The sequence below is a fragment of the Prionailurus bengalensis genome, chromosome E1, assembly GCF_016509475.1.
Source record: "Prionailurus bengalensis isolate Pbe53 chromosome E1, Fcat_Pben_1.1_paternal_pri, whole genome shotgun sequence".
Classification (NCBI taxonomy): domain Eukaryota; kingdom Metazoa; phylum Chordata; class Mammalia; order Carnivora; family Felidae; genus Prionailurus; species Prionailurus bengalensis.
In genome coordinates, this window is record NC_057347.1 from 35466276 (window position 1) to 35486713 (window position 20438).

The window sequence follows — 20438 nt, forward strand, 5'->3', positions numbered from 1 at the left end:
CTGAATCGGAAAGAACTAGTGTTAGTTAGGGATTCTCATTTTTCTTAGGATGAAACTGGCTCAGACAGGAATAAATCTGTGACCCTGGCGTTGTTAGAAAAGAACAACCACAGGAACAGTTAATACTTTGATGCCATGAGCTTGGATAACCTGTCCAAACACTACCCACGCAATGCATTTAATGAAGCGTGTTTGCAACTCCTGCTTCCCCATTATTAGTTTCATCCTTGGTAGCAGCAGCCGATACAGGAGCCCACAAAATAGGATCTTAGGCTCTCCTAAACCCATCACCCCCAAATCCCAAAAGTTACGTAGGACTATATTTTTCAAGAATTTAAGACAAAAACTGGCCAAGAGTGGGTGTGACTGAGAGTAACAAAAAGGAAACGTATTCTGCGGAAACAGAGCCAAAGGAAAATAATCATGCAAAAATTTAAAGAGCAAAATGTCTTCACAGATTCACGAGAAGAGAACTTAATGCACAAATACTGAGATCACATATTTAGGCAAATTAATTCCTCGTGGAAAAGGTCCCTGCCTCGTCGTAGTCAATTTGCGATGGAAAATATCAATGCACACAGGATGATATTCCAAACGTTCCAGATCTCCCTATTAATTTCTTTCGAAGCAGTCATTACACACTGTAATTCTTTTATTTATCTGTTTAAATCTTTCTTTAAAAAACCCAGCTGTATTTTTATTGTTTCCTCCACTGGAAGATAAGAAAAAGGACCTTGCCTATTTTGTTCACATCGTATCCCCAGTGTTTAGCCAAGTGCCTGGCAACGGAAAAGCACTCACTAGATTAAGTATAGAGTCAAATAATGAATACAATTACCTTGCACTCATCAGCGGACAGGTTATGATAGAGTGGGCATCCTGAGATGGAGAAATGTCTCTCATGTTTTCCTGTAAGATGTCCTGTTAAAAGAGGAAAAAACTTTATCTCGAGACAGAAGATTTAAGTTCATAAAGTGACGTGGGTTTTTTTGTGTGAAAAAAAATTTTTTAATGTTTATTATTTTTGAGGGAGAGACAAAGAGCAAGCAGGTGAGGGGCAGAGAGAGAGGGAGACACAGAGTCGGAAGCAGGCTCTGGGCTCTGAGCTGTCAAGCACAGAGCCCGACGTGGGGCTCGAACCCACAGACCATGAGATCATGACCCGAGCTGAAGTCGGACACTCAACGAACTGAGTCACCCAGGCGCCCCAAAGTGATAAGTTTTCTATAGGACAACTGTGTAATCTGGCTGTATCATTTCTATCCAATATGTATCTGATCACAGATTGAATCCACCAAAAGTAAGTGCTGCCAGGGCCATAACTTGCACCCACTGATGAATTCTTTTTTGCCACAGGAGGGATCTGGCAATCTGTGAACATACTTGTGTATGTTCAATATAAACTGTAGTTCCTTCTGTTCTTTTTTTTTTTTTAAACTTTATTTTTACTTATTTTGAGAGAGAGATAGAGAGCAAGCAGGAGAGGGGCAGAGACAGAGAGGGAGACAGAATCTCAAGCAGGCTCTGTGCTGTTAGCACAGAGCCGGATGCGGGGCTCGAACCCAGGTACTGTGAGATCATGACCTGAGCCAAAGTCAAGAGCTGGACACTTAACTGACTGAACCACCCAGGTGCCCCAGTTCCTTCTGTTCTGATAATGTATTTCTCAAATTCTAAAAAATCATAAAGCCATATATTTATAAAAAGGAACAAAATTACAAACAGAAACATTTTCTTTTGGTGAAACTTAACTTTCCGTTGCTAAATTATCAAGTTATATGTATATCAAGTGCTCCTTCCTTTCTATGATGCAATGCTACCCAATCCGAATTGAACTTCTTTCAATAATCGAAAGAAACTCTGGAAAATGAAAAAGAAAATGGACTCTTCTATTCTGCAAATAAACATATGTTGATAATTTTGAATCAGATTAAATATATTCATTTTTTTGGAAGGGGGCCGATTTTGTTTAAAGATTTAGGCTTCTGTGATCAGACTTTTTAATAGGTGGTATTTTTAATAATGGGCTATTACTCAGCCATAAAAAAGAATGAGATCTTGCCATTTACAATATGGATGGTATAGGGGCACCTGGGTGGCTCAGCAGGTTGTGTCTGACTTCAGCTTGGGTCATGATCTCGCGGCTCGTGGGTTCAAGCCCCACATCGGGCTCCACGCTGACAGCACGGAACCTGCTTGGGATTCTCTCTCTCCCTCTCTCTCTGCCCCTCCCTCACTTGTGCTTTCTCTCTCTCAAGACAAATAAACTCAAAAAAAAATTTTATACAATATGGATGGCATAATGCTAAGTGAAATAAGTGAGTCAGAGAAAGACCAATACCATATGATTTTACTCTTAAGTGGAATTGTTTCAGAGTAACAAACAAAGAAAAAAAAGAGACAAACAAACAAACACCAGGCTCTTAAATACAGAGAACAAAGTGGTGACGCCAAAGACGGAAGGCACGTGGAAAAGGGGTGAAACAGATAAACGGGTTCAAGAGTACATTTAGCTTCATGAGTACTGGGTAATGTATAGAATTGCTGGGTCACTATATCATACACCTGAAACTAATATACCACTGTAACACAAATAAATAGGCACAAGTTAGCACAAAGCTCCTTCTTATGAGGGGATAACGTGAGGAGTTAACAATACAAAAAGTTCACTTTAAAGGGGTATCTCTTCACTTTTTAATTTTTCATGTGGTTTTGGGAAACACACAGGGAACTGAACATTACTTCCTTTTTATACGTCTCTTTAACCAAAAAGCTTATAAAACCTTTGGGTAATAGAGACAATGGGATTCTAAAAATCATATATGATTTATACAGTAAGCTTTAAAGAACAATAGTTCACGTATTGGGAGAGACAGGAATTAATACATGTTATGCAGACTGCCATTTCTCCAGGATTGTGTTATTAAAAATGTGATTTTAGAGATCTGTTCAATTTACCTTGCACACAAAAAACTAACCTCAGTGATCAAACACCGTGTACAAAATGTAAAGCATCCACGTTTTAGAAAGTCTTCTTTCTGTAGATTATTTCTAAAAAATATTTCTGTAGATATTTCTAAGATATTATTCATCTATATCTTCTGAGTAAATTATTCAAATGTCTTAGTTTATAATAAATAAACTAAAACCAATCAAATGAGTCTATATTAAAAGTTTTATAAATAGGATAGCTAATCTATTGATCTAGCAATTCTATTGCTACAAATTTATTCCACAGGTTTTCCAGCAAGACATCAAACTACATACGTACAAGAGTATCCACTATAGTAATATTCAAAGTAGCTAAAAATGAGAAATCTAAATGTCAACTCATACCGTACAATTTAAAAAATTTATACGCTCTAGGGGTGCCTGGGTGGCTCAGTCGGTTAAGAGTCCGACTTCGGCTCAAGGTCATGATCTCGCGGCTTATGGGTTCGAGCCCCGCGTCAGGCTCTGGGCTGACAGCTCAGAGCCCGGAGCCTGCTTCCGATTCTGTGTCTCCCTCTCTCTCTGCCCCTTCCCACTCATGTTCTGTCTCTCTCTCTCTCTCTCTCAAAAATAAATAAACATTAAAAAAAATTTTTTTTTAATTTATAAGCTTTCAATATAATGGAATGCTCTGTATTCTTTTAAATAGATGGAACCCTAAGTAAGTAAAATACCCAAGATGCCAAACCAACCACTGTATTTTCCCTTTTGTGAATAACAAAAAGGAAATATATGTACATATACATGCGTACGTACATACACACAAACACACAAACTTACTAGAAGCATTCATAAAAAACTACCAAGAATAGTTTTATATCTGAGGATATGAGTGAAGGAGAACTTTTACTTATTCATTTCAGGGCTTGTAAGTTTGTACAAGCACATAATACTTTTATACCAAAATTATACACACACACACACACACACACACACACACACACACACAAATTAACGACATTATTTTCCCAAACATAAAGAGTGGAACAGGATCAAAAGTAATTTTGGCAATGGATTTTTTTTTTTTTTTTTTTTAAGTAATCTCTGCCCAATGTGGGGCTTGAACTCACGACCAAGATCAAGAACCACATGGTCTACTGACCGAGCCAGCCGGGTGCCGCCTTATCAAAAATAATTTTGGAAGCTCAGGTTCACACTTTTCAAACTTTGCCAGCAGATTAACACCAAAATTCAAAGTGAACTTTCTCTGATGCAACAGATTTGTATTTATCCGCTCATCTACTCCATTAAGGGGGTTAAGTACTGAGCAAAGATAACACACGGTCAGGCCCGACTCTGACCTCACCTCCTCCTGTCCACTGTGGCTGCTCCGCCCTGGGCATAGTGGCCCCTAAGTGTGCCTCAAACGGCCTCAGCATTCTCCCGTCCCATACCCTTTGCACTGGTGTGTGTGTGGGTGTGCATGGCCGTACATATGCACAACACCTTACTTGCCCTCTCAGCACTACCTTATCTTCCTTCAGAGAATGATCTCTAGTTGACCTATTGTACACCTACCTGTTTTGACCTTCCCCGTTAGACTATAAGCTCCGTGAGGGTAGGAACTTTGACATGTTCATAGCTACATCCCCAGAACCTAAAACAGTGTCCGGTACATAGCAAACATTCAATAACTATATACTGAATAGCTAATTAAACACACGACATAAAGGGAACAACTTAGGGATGCACGGACAGTGACCAGCAGTGCTGGAGTCCCTTTCCTTGCTGTGCGGCAAGTCGATCCCCTTACCCTCTTAGAGCATGTTGGCTAGCTCTTAAACACTGGTGTTTATATGACGAGGTCTAGTCTTAGTTTTTCATTATTTGCGCAAGGAAACAGATTTAGGCCTGAACCAATTAGCTTCTTTGAGCAAAGGCTGGTATGACATTCAGGGGAATTTACGCTCTGTGCATTCCGAGTTCAAATTATCTGAGAAGCCAGTGCCAAGACCCGGAAAAGATCCAAATAAAAGAAATACTAGGGAAAACATACTGTGGGCCCACAAAGCAGCAGCTCACTCTGTTCTACCTTTTCTGAACCTGATGGCCACATTCAAAAGTTCACAAATTTGAGAAGTAGACTCTGTGGAGACATGCCTGTGATCTCAAAGTCAGCACCTTCCAACTCTAGACAAAAACTTACGCCCGACATGTGCACTGAAGCTCACCTAAGGAGCATTAATAAGGTTTACACCACTATAAGAATCTGTCAGTCAGGAGTCAAGGTCATAAGAAAACAAAGACATACTCATTTATCTGAGAAGAAATACTTGCCTGGTTTGCATTGACTAAGCACACAAGACCTAAAACCACTGAAGTCACAAAAGGCCGGGGTCTCCTCTGTGCCCTTTTAGTTTCAAAGGCACGCAACAAGAAATCTGTTTTTCTCACTTCCTTAACAGCTGTGGCCGCACAACCAGTGTTGTGCATTAGCTTACACTCATTGAATTTGAACTACGCGCCATACAATGAGTTGTCTGAAGGTAACTGGTCCTCTGTTTTGTTTTTTGCAGGAAAAAGGAGGAAATTTTTCACAGGGGGGAAGCTCTCGATAAGCAGAACGGTGCATCCCACTTAATTTCCTTGCAATCAGATCTGTTATTATGGATGGACAACAGGCCAAGAAGCAAAAATATTCAAGTGGGCAACCCAGCACCACTGAAGAACCTAAGGAGCTAGGAAGGGAACACAGAACATTTCTTCAGGAGCCTAAGTCCAGAGGGCGAGAAGCACAGAACACAGGCATCGTGAAGCTGGGCGCACTCACCTAGAGAGTTACAGCCTGGAGTAGGACATTTCATATTGAAATTGTAGCTTTCGTGGAAGCGACGACGCTTGGGGCGATGAGAGAGATCGCTGCCTGAGTCCTTCAGGGACATGTCCTTGGCCATGCTCTCATCGTGAGACACATTAGGGCTGGAGATGTCGATGTCAGACTCAGAAGAAGGTGCGTTTCCAGTTGGAGTTCGAGGTGGAGACTCATCGTGATCAGCTGTATTTTTAGTTTCTAAAGCAAAAGTAATTGGTAGAGCTCATGAATGAAGTTCATTTGTTTGAGGTTTACTATTCAGAAGAGTTTATGGACTTTCCAGATCCTCTATCGTTTAACCAGTAACTTCTAACCACTTGTCTGCTATAAATGAAAATGAAGAGAAACTAACATCATTCCTTTGTGCAACTTTACATTCTGACTACAATTAAGTTTGGAGTTTCCCCAATACATTTCACTTTTCTGTGTTCCTCACAAACCCCCAACCATGGATAATCAAAACTAGATGGAGGCAAATTTTTCTTTAAAATTACCATCCAGGGGCGCCTGGCTGGCTGTCGGTTGAGTGTCCAAATTTTGACTTTGGCTCATGTCATGATCCCAGGGTCATGGGATCAAGCCCCGCCTCAGGCTCCTCACTGGGCATGGAGGCTGCCTGGGATTCTTTCTCTCCCTCTCCGTCTGACCCTCCCACGCTGGACAGCACACGCACACATGCAGTTTCATTCTCTCTCCCTCTCTCTCAAAAAGCAAAAATAGGGGCGCCTGGGTGGCGCAGTCGGTTAAGCGTCCGACTTCAGCCAGGTCACGATCTCGCGGTCCGGGAGTTCGAGCCCCGCGTCGGGCTCTGGGCTGATGGCTCAGAGCCTGGAGCCTTTTTCCGATTCTGTGTCTCCCTCTCTCTCTGCCCCTCCCCCGTTCATGCTCTGTCTCTCTCTGTCCCAAAAAAAATAAACGTTGAAAAAAAAAAATTAAAAAAAAAAAAAAAGCAAAAATAAAAATGCAATGAAATAAATAAAATAAAATAAAATAACCCATTCCACTCCTAGGAGACACACAGGATGGAAGAGAAATGGATGACAGGCTTGGTGTGTGAGCGTGAATGAACTTGGCTCTCGAGATAGCTTGTGAGTAATCTAAAAATGTAGATTATAAATCACGGGTTGTAAACCAAATGCCTATAGGAGCTGGGCAAGGCCAAACAGAGACCCAACTGTCCATCTCAAGGAGACAACTACTATTCCGCTCTAGTCAATACTGTGAGTGAATGGGTTACCTCATTCATGTTCCCGGAGATTTGCATTTTTTAAAGGAAACTAGTAACTCAGGTTTTTATATGAAATCTCTGTATTTTCAAATGCTGGCAACAAACTTTTAAAATGTAAACACAGTGGGGCACCTGGCTGGCTCAGTCGATTAAGTGTCTGACTCTTGATTTCAGCTCAGGTCACGATCTCGCAGTTCATGGGTTCAAGCCCTACATCAGGTTCCACACACTGACAGCGTGAAGCATGCTTAAGAGCCTCTCTCTCTCTCTCTCTCTCTCTCTGCCCCTCCCCTGCTTGTGCTCTCTTTCTCTCAAAGCAAACTTTGAAAAAATAAAAAATAAAAATGGGAACCCTGTGCAAGCAAACCAACTGAGCGTGTTGGCAGACTAGACGCTCCCCAGTCTATAAGCCATGCGCTAAGGCCTCTGATTTGGGCTGGTGAATCACGATCACCACAGCTCGCCATCCCCCATTACCGAAGGTCACCTCTCCCCAGAATTTCAGAGATAAATGGACAGAGAAGCATGAACGTAAGAAAATCTGGTTTAGGCCTTCCTCATCTGTGGGTATGAGGGCCACAGTCCCTTTTGCCTGTTATAGGTCCAACCCAATATACTCCAGAGACTGTAAACTTCAAGAGTACTCTAGAGCAAAACTGTCCTCAGCAAGACATTCAAGAAAGGAATCCGGCAAACAGCATTTACCTAGCTGAATTTCGTCAGTACCAGGCATCTACCTGCAGTGGCCCCAAGCCTTCCTTAAGAGGAAACTGACCAGATCTTCTCTGTAACTGACCAATTCATACTATACTCACTCACCTCTATCTGAAAAGTCAACCACCTGCTCAGTTTCTGAGCCAGACGAACGAGTCTGTCGAAGGGGGTACTTTTTTGGAGTCACTGGGGTAGGCTGCTGCTGACTACGGGTCACTCTTCTGGTAGAATAAGCAGGCTCCTCAGTGCCAAAAGATTGCAAATTTCGAACCGGGCTGGAATCTGATCCCCAATTTTAAAAGATAATAAAATAATTAAAGAGAAAAGAAGGAAATTTGTTTTATTTCTCATCCATATGACTTATTACCACCTGTGCCCTCCTCTTCGTATTTCACAAAATCCAACAAATCATTAAAATGTCTATTTTATTAAATAAAACGGAAGCTAAAGAGACTAGATCAGGCATAGAAATCCAATATAGTACAGGATTAATAGTTTTAGGTTCTGGAATCAAAACTGACTCCCATTCAATTCCCCTGCACCGTACCAACTAGCTATAACATCTTGGGCAAGTTCATCTCTCCAGGCCTGTTTCCCTGAACTATTAAAAAAAAAAAAAGTAAATTATTTGTTCATTCCTCACCTTTGTTGTGAGAAGTAAGATAATTCATAAAAACGTTTAACGTAATCCCTGGTACCTAGATCTATAGCTTTCTAAGTATTAGCTGCAACGTCTCTTTCTTTCCTTATTCCAACCCACCATCAAACGGGTACTCTACTTCTAAAGGTAGAACAATACACTTATTTCCTTTCTTCAGACATCTCTTGTGTTCTTCCGGATTACCCTGTCTGATACTCTGAAGCAAAGTCATAATGGATTCATGAAGGGTAAGGCAAGAACACAGCTTTTGAAATTCTTTTGGATAACAAAACTATTCTGAATCACCCAGCAGCCTTTTCACATCTCTAATTTGATGACACTGAAAAAAGAATTAGAAAAAGATTCAAAGCTGAAACTAAAGCATGTTTTAAACAACAAAAGATCCTAAGATGATATGTACAGCTTATTCTGCAAAGAAGAAAATTGAAATTCTCAAACTTTGGGGGTAAAAAAAAAAAAAAAAGCACACAGCTAGGCTATCAGCTTGCACGCCTCCAGGGGGCCCAGCCAATTCATAATAGTGTCTATATCTTGCTTTAGAGAGAGCCACCTTACACAGACTACATTGTGAATGATGCCCCTAGGCGTTGTCCAACTCCATAGTTATGAAGTAGAACAACTAAGAAGTGACCCAGGACCCAGTTATTTCCTAGCTGTTTGGAATATTTTCAACTTTCAGGTGGCCAGGGCACAGCCAATTACGCTTTGTGAGAATATTACTCCCTTTCCTTTGCATGTACTGTTCTCTCTACCTAGAATGATGTTTTCCCACCTTTCAGTTTGTGAATTCCTAACAGATCCTTTAAGATTTCCATCTTGGAGACCGGCCCCAGCTCTGAACTTCCATAATATGCTATACAAACATCTCAGAGCTCTTAACCACAATGCATTACTACGATCAGCTGACATACTATATTTCGCACTGAACTGTGAGCTCCTTATGAGCAGGAACTATGATTTTTCTATCATGGCATTCTAATACATAGCATAGTATCTGAATTACAGCAGTTTTTTTTATCAGTATTCCCAGTATGCGAAAAAAATAAAAACTTACAAATTGAGAATCTTACAAAACTTACAAACTTACAAAAAGACAACAGCTATACTTTGGCTGAAATGTTAAATACAAAAATAAAGTTAGGAACAGTTGTTGAGAATGTTCTCGTTTTCTCCCTTGAAAAACTGAGTTTTTTCTCTCATTTTGCATCGTGCTCCTAAAGCAGTAACTAGACCTGCACTATTTAAGTGCTTGAAGCATATTACAAAATTTTCCCCCTTAATCTCTCATCAGCTACTGATCATTAGCTTTTTGTATTAACTGCAACTTTCTTTCCTCCCCAGGGAATGAATCCCAGAGCAGAACCAGGAGGGATGAGGGGTACCTTCTAAATCAAAGCCCAGATGGCTAATCGCACTAGAGAACCTTCAAACTGCCTTCCAACACGGAGGTCCTCTATTCTTTACCACCAAAGCAAACTTCTGGGTATTTACAACTGTAAAGTAGTTGGATGCAACTACTTATGTCTATGAATCATGTCTGACCACATTACAGAATTACATATAAGTTATGGAAGTATTTAGAAGTATTGAACCTTCTCCAAAAACAAGTTCAAGAGACTATTTTAAATGCCTAAGTCTAAGCCATTCTAACAGAAAGTAAAAATATGGTCTTCCCATTTTACTCATGGAAAAACTATTATTCTAAACAAAAGTTAAATGACTTAAGACATATACGCGCCACACAGTCATTGTATCAGATATAGTTCTTTTGGGTCTACAAACTGGACAACCAACCCCCAACAGAACCATTTTTAAGAACCTGATACTTCTGCAGGCATTGACCCTGCATTTTACCAGATTTTGTCATCTACACCAAGCCAAAGGACCAGTTTCCACATTCACACAAGAATATGATGACCAGCGAGGTGGCTATGAGGCACGGTCAGGAAGAATGAATTCTTATACCTTGGGAACTCTGGCTCAGCCGGGCTGAGGAGCGGGTGACTCGGGCAGATCGCCGGGACGTGCCGTCACTCTCTGAACTGTCTGTGTGCTCGAGATCTGTAGAAAAATCGGAATCTTCGGTTCCATCTGAACTACTGCCTGCATTCCTCTGTAACACCATAGATCCAGACATTAGCACAGAAGCATTTACTCTGTGGGTTTGTCTTAACACTGGAAATAAAATGAATTATGATACTGAAAACACTAAGAAAGGATTCCACCGCCAAATTCCCTTTATTTAAGGCATTAAATGGAACAACCTGCAAGTAATGCACCTTGGTTAAATAAAAAAGAGAATTAATTCTTCCTTTATTGTCACTAATTCTGAAACAAGTACATTTAGAGGTCAGTACCACAAACTGGAAATAAAAGTACCTAATTCGAAATGGTCTGGCTGACGTAACTGCGTACTTCGAGTCCACGGTGGGGAGAAAAATGTCAGCGCTAGACCCCTTTTAACTTTGGAGTAGCTTTTGTTCAAAGTCTCCACGAACAGCCATCACATTTTTTTTTAAACCATACACTAATTCAAAATACCAGGGTCCACAACTCTGATGCCAAGAGAACTTAAAGGAAAAGACTAAAAGTTCTTCTGATGTTATCTATCTACGAAGTTTCTCCACGTGAATGCTGAAAGTGCTTTAAAAAAAAAAAAAGCGGCTTGCATGTGAAGACTTGTAAATATCTAAGAACAGAGATTTTATCCTCTTTTCAATAATCATTTGTCAATTTTTAGCCTCCTGAAGATGATTAGCCATAAAGATAACTTTTATCGGTCGAGCATTACCGCTACACCCTTTACTAAGCCAGGAAGGAAAGAGCATTTGCTTAGAAAACAATACAAAGCCTCAAACCACAAGTCCTCTATTTTTTATCCAAAACCCTTAGGGCCAGTTGTGCTTGAAATTCCTAACTTTTTGGCTTTTTGGAAAGGGAATACTTTGCATATATCCCTCAAGGAACACTCCATAATCAAACACACTAATATTTCTACAGCAGAATATAGAAACAATCGCCCCAAATCAGACACACAAAACCTATAAGTAGCCTCAGGATAGTTTAGGACAGGTTTTGCCACCAAATAAGTTACTAAAAACACTTACATTTTCAAAAGCTCTTTGTATTTGGGAACTGCAGAAAAGGGACTGTGGACCTATTCCAAGGCACCAACACTATTCCTGCATTTGGTTAGCCTTCATATAAATAAATACCACCTACCAATGTAGGCCATTTTAGGAGAAAATAAAAGGTTCAGATGTTTTATTTGAAAACCTCTGTGAAAAAAACAGATTTCTGCAGAAATAAGCAAGAACACCATGCAGCTTTCCAAATATTTCAAGGGTAAACTGCCCAGAAATGAGCAGAGACTTCAGAGTCATAAGATGAAGGGGGAGTCTACAGGTCATCTAGTCCAGTTATCCAGTTATTTGAATCCCTGACCATCCCTTCCTGGTTTGACCCTGGAATTCAGCTCTTCTCTCTGGCTTTCACCAACCTCCTTCCCATCTTACTCCAGAGCAGACTTAATCGCTCTCTTACTTCCCTCCCATAATACTTTGTATATACCTCCACGTAGAGAATTTACTGGCTCCTTCTACACTTATTTATATGTCCGTTTTCCCCATCAGACTGTGATCTCCTTAAGCCACGGATCATGTCTGATTAATTTGTGAATCCCCAGCAACTAGCACAGTAGCAAGCAGTCGATAAACATTTGTTGAATTAGATTTGTTCTGTAGTCCAGGCTCTGCTATTGCCTAATGGGAGTGGCTTAGGGCACTCCATTAGGCCTCTGTTTGTTCAGCTGCAAAGAAAAGGGATGGGGGGTGTCCCTAGGTGACCTTATAAATCCTATCTAATTGTGGAAAGTTTTTGACTTTACGAACTGCATTTTCTGGCCGCTGTCCAAATGAGCAGCTAAGGAAAAAAATACGTCTTAGATGCAAAAGGGCCTGAGCGGGATCCCTAGGGAGTGGGCGCTGGTTCTCTACCACCCAGTCTTCTGCTTTGTTGTGCCCCCCGCCTGGAGAGGAAGGATGCTCCAAAACCCCGCCCATGCACCTATCAGCATCCCCGGCCGGAAGGGCGGGGATTCGTGCCCCCCAATCGCGCTACTGCTACGCCGCGCCCCCACGGGACAGACTGCCAAGTCTAGCCAATCAAGAGAGGAGGGATCGTTCTCTACAGCCAGTCGGAGAGCTGTAGGGCCAGGCCCCGACACCGCCCCCGCACGCGGGGAGGTGACCGTTGGACCCAAATGGGCGGTGTCACCAGCCAATCAATATGCTTCCAGGCGTTTCAGCGACCAATTACCGAGAAGAACGCCTCCGAGCCAGGCAAGCAGAGGGCGGGAATAGTTGCAAGCATAGGCCGAGGCCAGGATCGGGCCCACATTTTTCTGTCGGGTATGGACAGAAGAGAGGGTTGCTGGGCTAGATTGGGGGAAGCGGGAAGTTGGCACCCAACCACCGTGAGGCGTGGCCAACTGCGTCACGTTGCTCAGTCGACTGTCCTTAGACACCCGCCATCCCTCTGTCCTGTTCCTCTCACCTTCCTTCGCGGCATTGCCGGCGGCTGCGGCCCGACAGTTCCGATTCGGGCAGCGGCGGCAGCAGCAGCAGGAACGGTGGCTCCGGCGGGCTCCGTGGCGGCCTCTGTAGCAGTCCCAATCCTGCGGACGATCCCAAGTGCCTCCTGCTTCACAGCGTCTAGACCCTTCTGCGCAGGCGCCGCGGGCTGAGGCGCTTTTTCCTTCACTTCCGGCTGGGGCTCGCGTCACCTGACGTTACGGGCCAGAGAGGGTGCTGGGAGGTTCGCTCCTTCTGGTGAGGCTAGTGAGCGCCATTTTAGAATTGGGCAGAAAGTAGCACGGTGGTAGAAACCCGGGCCAGCCATGTTTAGTCAGGGGATTGGCACCTTTTGTGGACGTTGGCAGCCATTCTTGTTTGGGGCTGAAGCCTGACAATTGAAGTTAACGGTTCTCATCTTTACCTTGGGCAGAATTTCCCTTCCCGTTCGTTTTAATTTCTGAAGTAGAGGAAGGAAACCCCCAGAATCCATCAGGTGGCTGAGGTTTAACCCCTTGGTTGCCTGGTTGACCAAAGGACGTTTCTGTTTATCCTCTAAACTCAACGTGGGGAAGGGATATTTTGCCCCAGAAATTGCATCTTAAAAGCCATCCTGTGTCTCAAAGTGATGGGAATGGGGGCTTGTAAAAGGAACTGAAGGGTAGCGTCCATCATCAGGAAGTTTGTTGTCTGGTAGAGGAGACATTGTCCTTGCCCGTAGCGAACAGCAAGTAAGTTAGTTAGTCGTTCAGGTCGCGGAAAGAGGCAGAACCATTCTCCAGAGGCTGTAGCTCCAGAGAATTCCCACATTCGCTCTGTGGTGAGCGCCCATCTCCTTCCCCCATTCTGTGTGGGTTTGAGAGCCCTGGGTGGCTCGCGGGGGTGAGGGCGGGTGCTGGTGCGGTAGCGAGAGTCGGAGAAGCAGTGATCCCCACTTAGCCCAAGTTAACTCTGGAAATCTAGATGCTTGAGCCAGGAGTTGGGGGAGGGAAGAAGAGAGGAAGGAATATTTTTAGTAAAGCTGGAGCTTAACAAAAAAAAAGGCATGGATATTTAAATAATAATAATAATAATAATAATAATAATAAGGCCTGTCTTGAGAGGAAGGAAGAGTTGGTCAAGGATGTAAGGCTAGGAGAAGAGCAATTTTAAAAGGCTGGCAAATGGAGAGCAGGCTTTGAGGATGTAATCTCTCTGGAGGAAATGCTCTGAGAGGACCAAAGGTTGGCGAAGAGCCACCGGGTGGAATCCAGGCATACTCAGTCATTAAGTTAGACTCCTGGACCCCAGTTTCACCTGAGGCCAAGTAAGATGGAGTTTTCCCCCTGGAGCAGAGCTAAAGAACAAAGCAGCCGAAGGTAAACATCTGACTGATGCGCTAAACAGAGAACTAGGAAGAGTTAAAGTTCCAGACCCTTAGCCAGCACTCTCCTGGGGGGGGGGGGGGGGGCATTCTGGGCCGGTGGTAATACAGGCAGCTTTCAGTGTTTAGTATCTAGCTTCTAGGGTTTAGTATAAATACCTCTGAATAACCTGCTTTAGGTTGAATTGGACATAAGAACTTGTTGGAGCTCTTAATGCTAAAAGCACATCTCAGTTTTGTGTGTCATCCTTAATAGTGCCCACACGGTCCCCTATGCACAGGAAATGCTTGCTAGTCAATCAAATCATGTTTACCCTTTCACAGTCCCTGAATGGATAGCCCTCAAAGATGGTGAAATATCCCTCCCTGGAAATTAGCACTTTAGAAGATCTTATCCTGACGTAACCACTCGTCATATGAACACCAGCATTACGGATGTTCAACGTTAATCTGTTACACTGGATTCTCCAACACTGCGGCTGACACGAAAGAATGTACAGTTTCATTTAGACATGGTTCTTCTCCTTGGAAAATGTGCACTCTGGAAAAAAAGATGAAAAAAACTAACATCAATAGGATAGAAAGATGGTCCTAAGGAAAATGTATCCTTAAAGCGGAATGGGGGGGCGCCTGGGTGGCTCAGTTGGTTAAGCGTCCGACTTCGGCTCAGGTCATGATCTCGCGGTCCGTGAGTTCGAGCCCCGCGTCGGGCTCCGTGCTGACGGCTCAGAGCCTGGAGCCTGCTTCGGATTCTGTGTCTTCCCCTCTCTGTCCCTCCCCCGCTCATGCTCTGTGTGTGTGTGTCTCTCTCTCTCAAAAACAAATAAACAGTAAAAAATTTACTTCCTTCAGAAAGTCTTTCCTGATTTATTCATTCTAAGGTAGTAAGGCGCCGTGATATGATATTTTGCACTGCTATATTTATACTTTTCCTTATACAACTTGGTAGATGTCCTGTTCCCCCTTCTCCTTTCCAAACATAATAGGAACATAACTCCTATTTGTTTCGTTCATCAGCTCTCCTAGTGTCCGGTACAGGGCTCTGATGTCAGATCTGGCTTTGAATTTCAGCCCTGCCACTTTCTCTCTGCGGTGCTCTCGGACAAGTTTTCGAATTTGTGCCTCGGTTTTCTTATCTGTGAAATGGAGATGCCAATAGCCGCCCCCACAAGGCTGTTGTAAGGCTCAAAAGAGGTGATTGTGGTAAAGTGCTTAGCAAAGTTCCTGACCAGAGTAAGTGCTCAATAAATGGCCGTTGTTACTGACATTTATAATTCCAGTCACCCTAGTCATGGCTAGCATCCTAATGTTTGTGAATGTGCACATGGTCTAATGATTGCTTATGTCTGTTCAACCTCACTTCAGCTCAAGGAACACAGAGTGGGGGGCGGGGGGCACCTGGGTGGCTCAGTCAGTTGAGCGTCCGACTTCGGCCCAGTGGTTTGATCTTGTGGTTTGAGTTCGAGCCCCGCGTCAGGCTCTGTGCTGACAGCTCAGAGCCCGGAGCCTGCTTCGGAATCTGTGACTCCCTCTCTCTCTCTCTCTGCCCCTCCCCTGCTGATGCTCTGTCTCTCAAAGACTAAATAAATGAAGGGGCGCCTGGGTGGCTTAGTTGGTTGGGCGACCGACTTCAGCTCAGGTCACGATCTCACAGTTCGTGAGTTTGAGCCCTGCATCGGGCTCTGTGCTGACAGCTCAGAGCCTGGAGCCTACTTTAGATTCTGTGTCTCCCCTCTCTCTGCCCCTCCCCTGCTCATGGTCTGTGTATCTCTGCCTCTCAATAATAAATAAACATTAAAAAAAATTTTTTTAAACCTAAATAAACGTAAAAAAAAACTAAAAAAAAAAAAAGATTCTCTGTCTCTCACATCTGTGTTGGGGTGCCTGGGTGGCTCAGTTGGTTAAACATCAGACTCTGTGATAACTTACCCTGAGTTGAAGAGGAACAGAGCAAGGTCAGAAGTGGGGGTAGTCTTTTGTGTATGTTCTTGTGCATTTTCTTTCTTGTGTCTGTATCTTGTCTCAGTCACATGTGTAAGCTCTTTAAAAGATTCCTCAACTTCCTTGGGGCACCTGGGTGGCTCAGTCGGTTGAGCATCTGACTTCGGCTCAGGTCAAGATCTCGCATTCGTGGGTTCGAGCCCCCCATCGGGCTCTGTACTGACAGCTCGGAGCCTGGAGCCTGCTTGGGATTCTGTGCCTCCCTCTCTCTCTCTCTCTCTCTCTCTCTCTCTCTGACCCTCCCCTGCTTGTGCTCTGTCTCTCAAAAAGTAAAATAAAATGTTAAAAAAAAAAATCCCTCAACTTCCTTTAAAATGCTCCCTTGTCAGTAAAAATGATAGGTACCATATTTCAGATGCAAAGTGTGGTTGGTGGTTGTCTCCTTCCAAGGCCTGGGAGCTCCTGGAGGTTGGGAGCCTTGCCTGGCTGGCTACACCGTCTCCAGCTTCTCCCTTGCCGCCTGACATCTTAAAGGGCCCAGTAAACGCAGTGGCCACTGCCAAGTGTTGGCTCAGTCAGGAACCAGCCACCCTCTCTCCTCTTAAACCTGCTTTTTGACCAGTGATGGGTCTAGGAAGGGTTAGAAACAGCAGTTTCCTCTGCGTGCAGAAAGCTGACCTGCAAGGTGGAGACGCATGCCTTGGCCATTTTAGCGGCTAGGGTAGCCAGGCCAGTCTCGTAACTTCTAAGTAGAGGTATTGGCTTAGTCTCTATCCCTTTGGGAGAAGCTCAGAGGCTGCTGATGTGACCATAATTCAGATTAAAATATTTTTGTGTCCAGCTGCCTTAAAAATGGAGCCAGCGCAGCCACGAATGGTCATGTCTTTCTTACTCTTCTTGGAGGTGGCCTGGAACTTCTCTTACCTTCTTGGCCACTTGGGAATTTGGTTCTTGTATCCTCCTTAGCCACCACCCCTCCCCAACCCCACCCTGGGGGAAGGTATTGGACAGATCCCAGCGGGCTCAGGCATAGCTCCCCGCCTCTGCAGCTGGGGTTATAAATAACCACCAAAACCAAACAGTCAAACCACCACATTTTGAAAATGGCTTAAAAAAAAAAAAAATCACCCTAATCTTGATTCCATAGTACTTCTCTCACCCTTGCCCTTCATCACCCGCCTTCCTCTACTTATCTGCCTCCCTTCCCTGATCCAATCTCCCTCGGGAAGTCCATCTGCCCACAAAGCCTGCCTGTGATAAAGACATCCTTTTCCGCATTTGACAAGGCCAAAGCCCTCCAAGGCTGTAGTTATAGTTACAGGGTGTTGTTATGGCAGCCGAGGCCTCAGGGCAACATATGTTCCTGGGTGGTAATTGGGTTTGCTCTAACAGACTGTCTCTCCCTGGGTTCTCCATGCCCAAATTCACTTATCAAGAAGACCAGGGAATTGGCATTATGGATAGGACTTTTTTTTTTTTTTTTTTGAGTAAGCTCCGCCCACCTTGAGGGCTTGAACTCACAACCTGGAGATCAGGAGTCACATGCTCTACGGACTGAGCCAGCCCGGCGCCCCGCCTTCATTTTTTTATTCGAGCGAAACCAAGTTCCTGTTTATTCCCCAGGATGGAACATACCCAGCGATCCTGGGTTGAGACTTTTTGGACTGCAGGCATTTTCGCGTACCCATTCAACCAATATTTACTGAGCATCTGATAAGTGCTAGGCTTGGACTGGGAGCTGAGTGCACACTGTGGATAAACGGACATGGTCCTTCCCCTCCCAGAGCAGACAATGCAGGACAAGTGTGTATAGAGGAGGCTGGGAGAGTATGACTTTCGAGAATAAGACATCTTAACCTCACTGCTGCCACCAAGCTACTTTTATTTATTTATTTTTCTTTTGGCAGGGTGCGGTTCAGTTTCTCTCCACAGGCATACACTTTATTACTGTGCACATTTTTTTTTAATTTTTTTTCAACGTTTATTTATTTTGGGGACAGAGAGAGACAGAGCATGAACGGGCAAGGGGCAGAGAGAGAGGGAGACACAGAATCAGAAACAGGCTCCAGGCTCCGAGCCATCAGCCCAGAGCCTGACGCGGGGCTCGAACTCACGGACCGCGAGATCGTGACCTGGCTGAAGTCGGCCGCTTAACCGACTGCGCCACCCAGGCGCCCCTGTGCACATTTTTTTCATAGACGCACTCAGCGTTTACCTGAAATTTCACATTTTCTTACATATTCTCAACATTCGCCATGTGTCTCTATGGTCTTCATAACTGTAATTATAATGGCTGTGTGATGTCGCTTTGGTACTGTGACATCAAGTGCTCATTCTGGGGCGCCTGGGGGGCTTGGTTGAGCGTCCGATTCTTGATTTCGGCTCAGGTCGTGGTCCCAGGTTTGTGGGATCGAGCCCCATGTTGGGCTCTGAGCTGAGTGTGGAGCCTGCTTGAGATTTTCTCTCTCCGTCTGCCCCTCCCTACTGCGCGCACGCTCCCTCTCACTCTCTCTACCTCAAATTAAAAAATAAAAAATGTGCTCTTTCCTCTATTCGAGATTATTGAGGGTCAGATAACGCTGTAGCGAGTGTTTGCATGCCTCCATAGGTCTGTCCTGTTACTATGTCTATTCTTTATATATTGCTTTATTTCCTTCCCCAAACGCCCAAATTTAAAGTGTCACCGTCATTGTGTGAGGGTGCCAATTTTAAGACATTGTTCCCAGAAGTGATTAAGTGTTACCATTTAATAAGATCTTGCAATTTTTTTTAAAGATCTTGTTATTTCGTCAGAACGAAAACTGTGCCTCCAATGTGCTTTTTAAAATTTATTTTTTTTAATTTTTTAAATGTTTATTTATTTAAATTTTTTTATTTATTTATTTTTGAGACAGAGAGAGGCAGAGCCTGAGCAGGGGAGGGGATAGAGAGAGGGGGAGACACAGAATCCGAAGCAGGATCCAGGCTCTGAGCTGTCAGCACAGAGCCCGACGTGGGGCTCGAACTCACGGAGCATGAGATCATGACCTGAGCTGAAGTCGGACGCTCAACCAACTGAGCCACCCAGGCGCCCCTAAATGTTTATTTATTTTTAAAATGTTTATTTTTGAGAGAGAGAGAGAGAGAGAGAGAATAAGTGGGGGAGGAGCGGGGGGGGGGGCACAGAAACTGAAGCAGGCTCCAGGCTTTGAGCTGTCAGCACAGAGCCCCATGCGGGTCTTGAACTCATTAACTGTGAGATCATGACCTGAGCTGAAGTCAGACGCTTAACTGACTGAGCCACCTGGGTGCCCCTATTTAGTTTTTTTTTTTTTTTTTTGAGAGAGAGCATGTGCACCTGCACTAGCAGGGGAGGGGACAGAGCGGGGGGGGGGGGGGGGAGAGAAAGAATCTTAAGCAGGCTCCACGTTCAGCGTGAAGCCTGACACAGGGCTCAATCCCACAACCCTGAGCGGAAATCAAGAGCCAGACTGGCTGAGCCACCCAGGGACCCTTCCAATGTGCTTTTGATTTTTATTTCTGGGTAGGATATACTTCAGTCTTCCATGTGTCCCTTTATTAGTTCTGTTTCCTCTTCCATGAAATCCCACCCATTACTCATTTCCCTACTGAGGCCTTGATGATTTTCTTTCTTTTTTGAATGTTTATTTTATTTACTTTTGAGACAGGGAGAGAGGCAGTGAGCGAGAGCACAAGGCGGGGAGGGGCAGAGAGAGGGAGAGAGAGAATCCCAAGCAGGCTCCACACTGTCAGAGCAGAGCCCAGGGCAGGGCTCGGTCCCACAAACCACGAGATCACGACCTGAGCCGAAATCAAGAGTCGGGCGCTTAACCGACTGAGCCACCCAGGCGCCCCTTGATGACTTTCTTTTTAAGTCCGAACGAGGTATAGACAGGTAGACAGACAGATGCCTCGTGCGAGCCACATCCGGTTACAGAGTCAGTTGTGTCAAGAACGCAGACCGTTCGCTTCGTAATCCTTGGTCCAGTACTTTCTCCTGCTCTGCTCTGGCTTCCCAGTTACCTCTAGGGGCCAACTCTTAGTCAAGTATGCGTGCTGTTGAGAGAGAATGACACGGTGAACAGAGTATGCAGGTGACAGGAGTTAAAGCAGTGAGGAGGAAGACTGTTTTATCTCAGCAAGGGTCAAGGAGCCAC

The 20438-nt window shown here is 44.2% G+C and overlaps 1 protein-coding gene across 3 annotated transcripts in view; it reads right to left on the bottom strand.

Annotated features, from left to right (window-relative positions):
- Positions 1-13177, bottom strand: part of KAT7 (lysine acetyltransferase 7) — a 32012-nt gene extending 18835 nt beyond the window's left edge. Inside the window, exons 1-5 of one of the 3 annotated variants that reach the window (XM_043584120.1) lie at positions 12961-13177; positions 10372-10519; positions 7851-8027; positions 5762-6001; positions 839-921 (exon numbers count right to left, since the gene is read on the bottom strand). In XM_043584120.1, coding sequence (XP_043440055.1) covers positions 839-921; positions 5762-6001; positions 7851-8027; positions 10372-10519; positions 12961-12975 — 663 coding nt within the window. In that variant the 5' untranslated portion in view covers positions 12976-13177. The remainder of the gene's footprint in view (positions 1-838; positions 922-5761; positions 6002-7850; positions 8028-10371; positions 10520-12960) is intronic. The other 2 variants (XM_043584121.1, XM_043584122.1) reach the window with 2 other exon arrangements.
- Positions 13178-20438: the final 7261 nt, after the last annotated feature.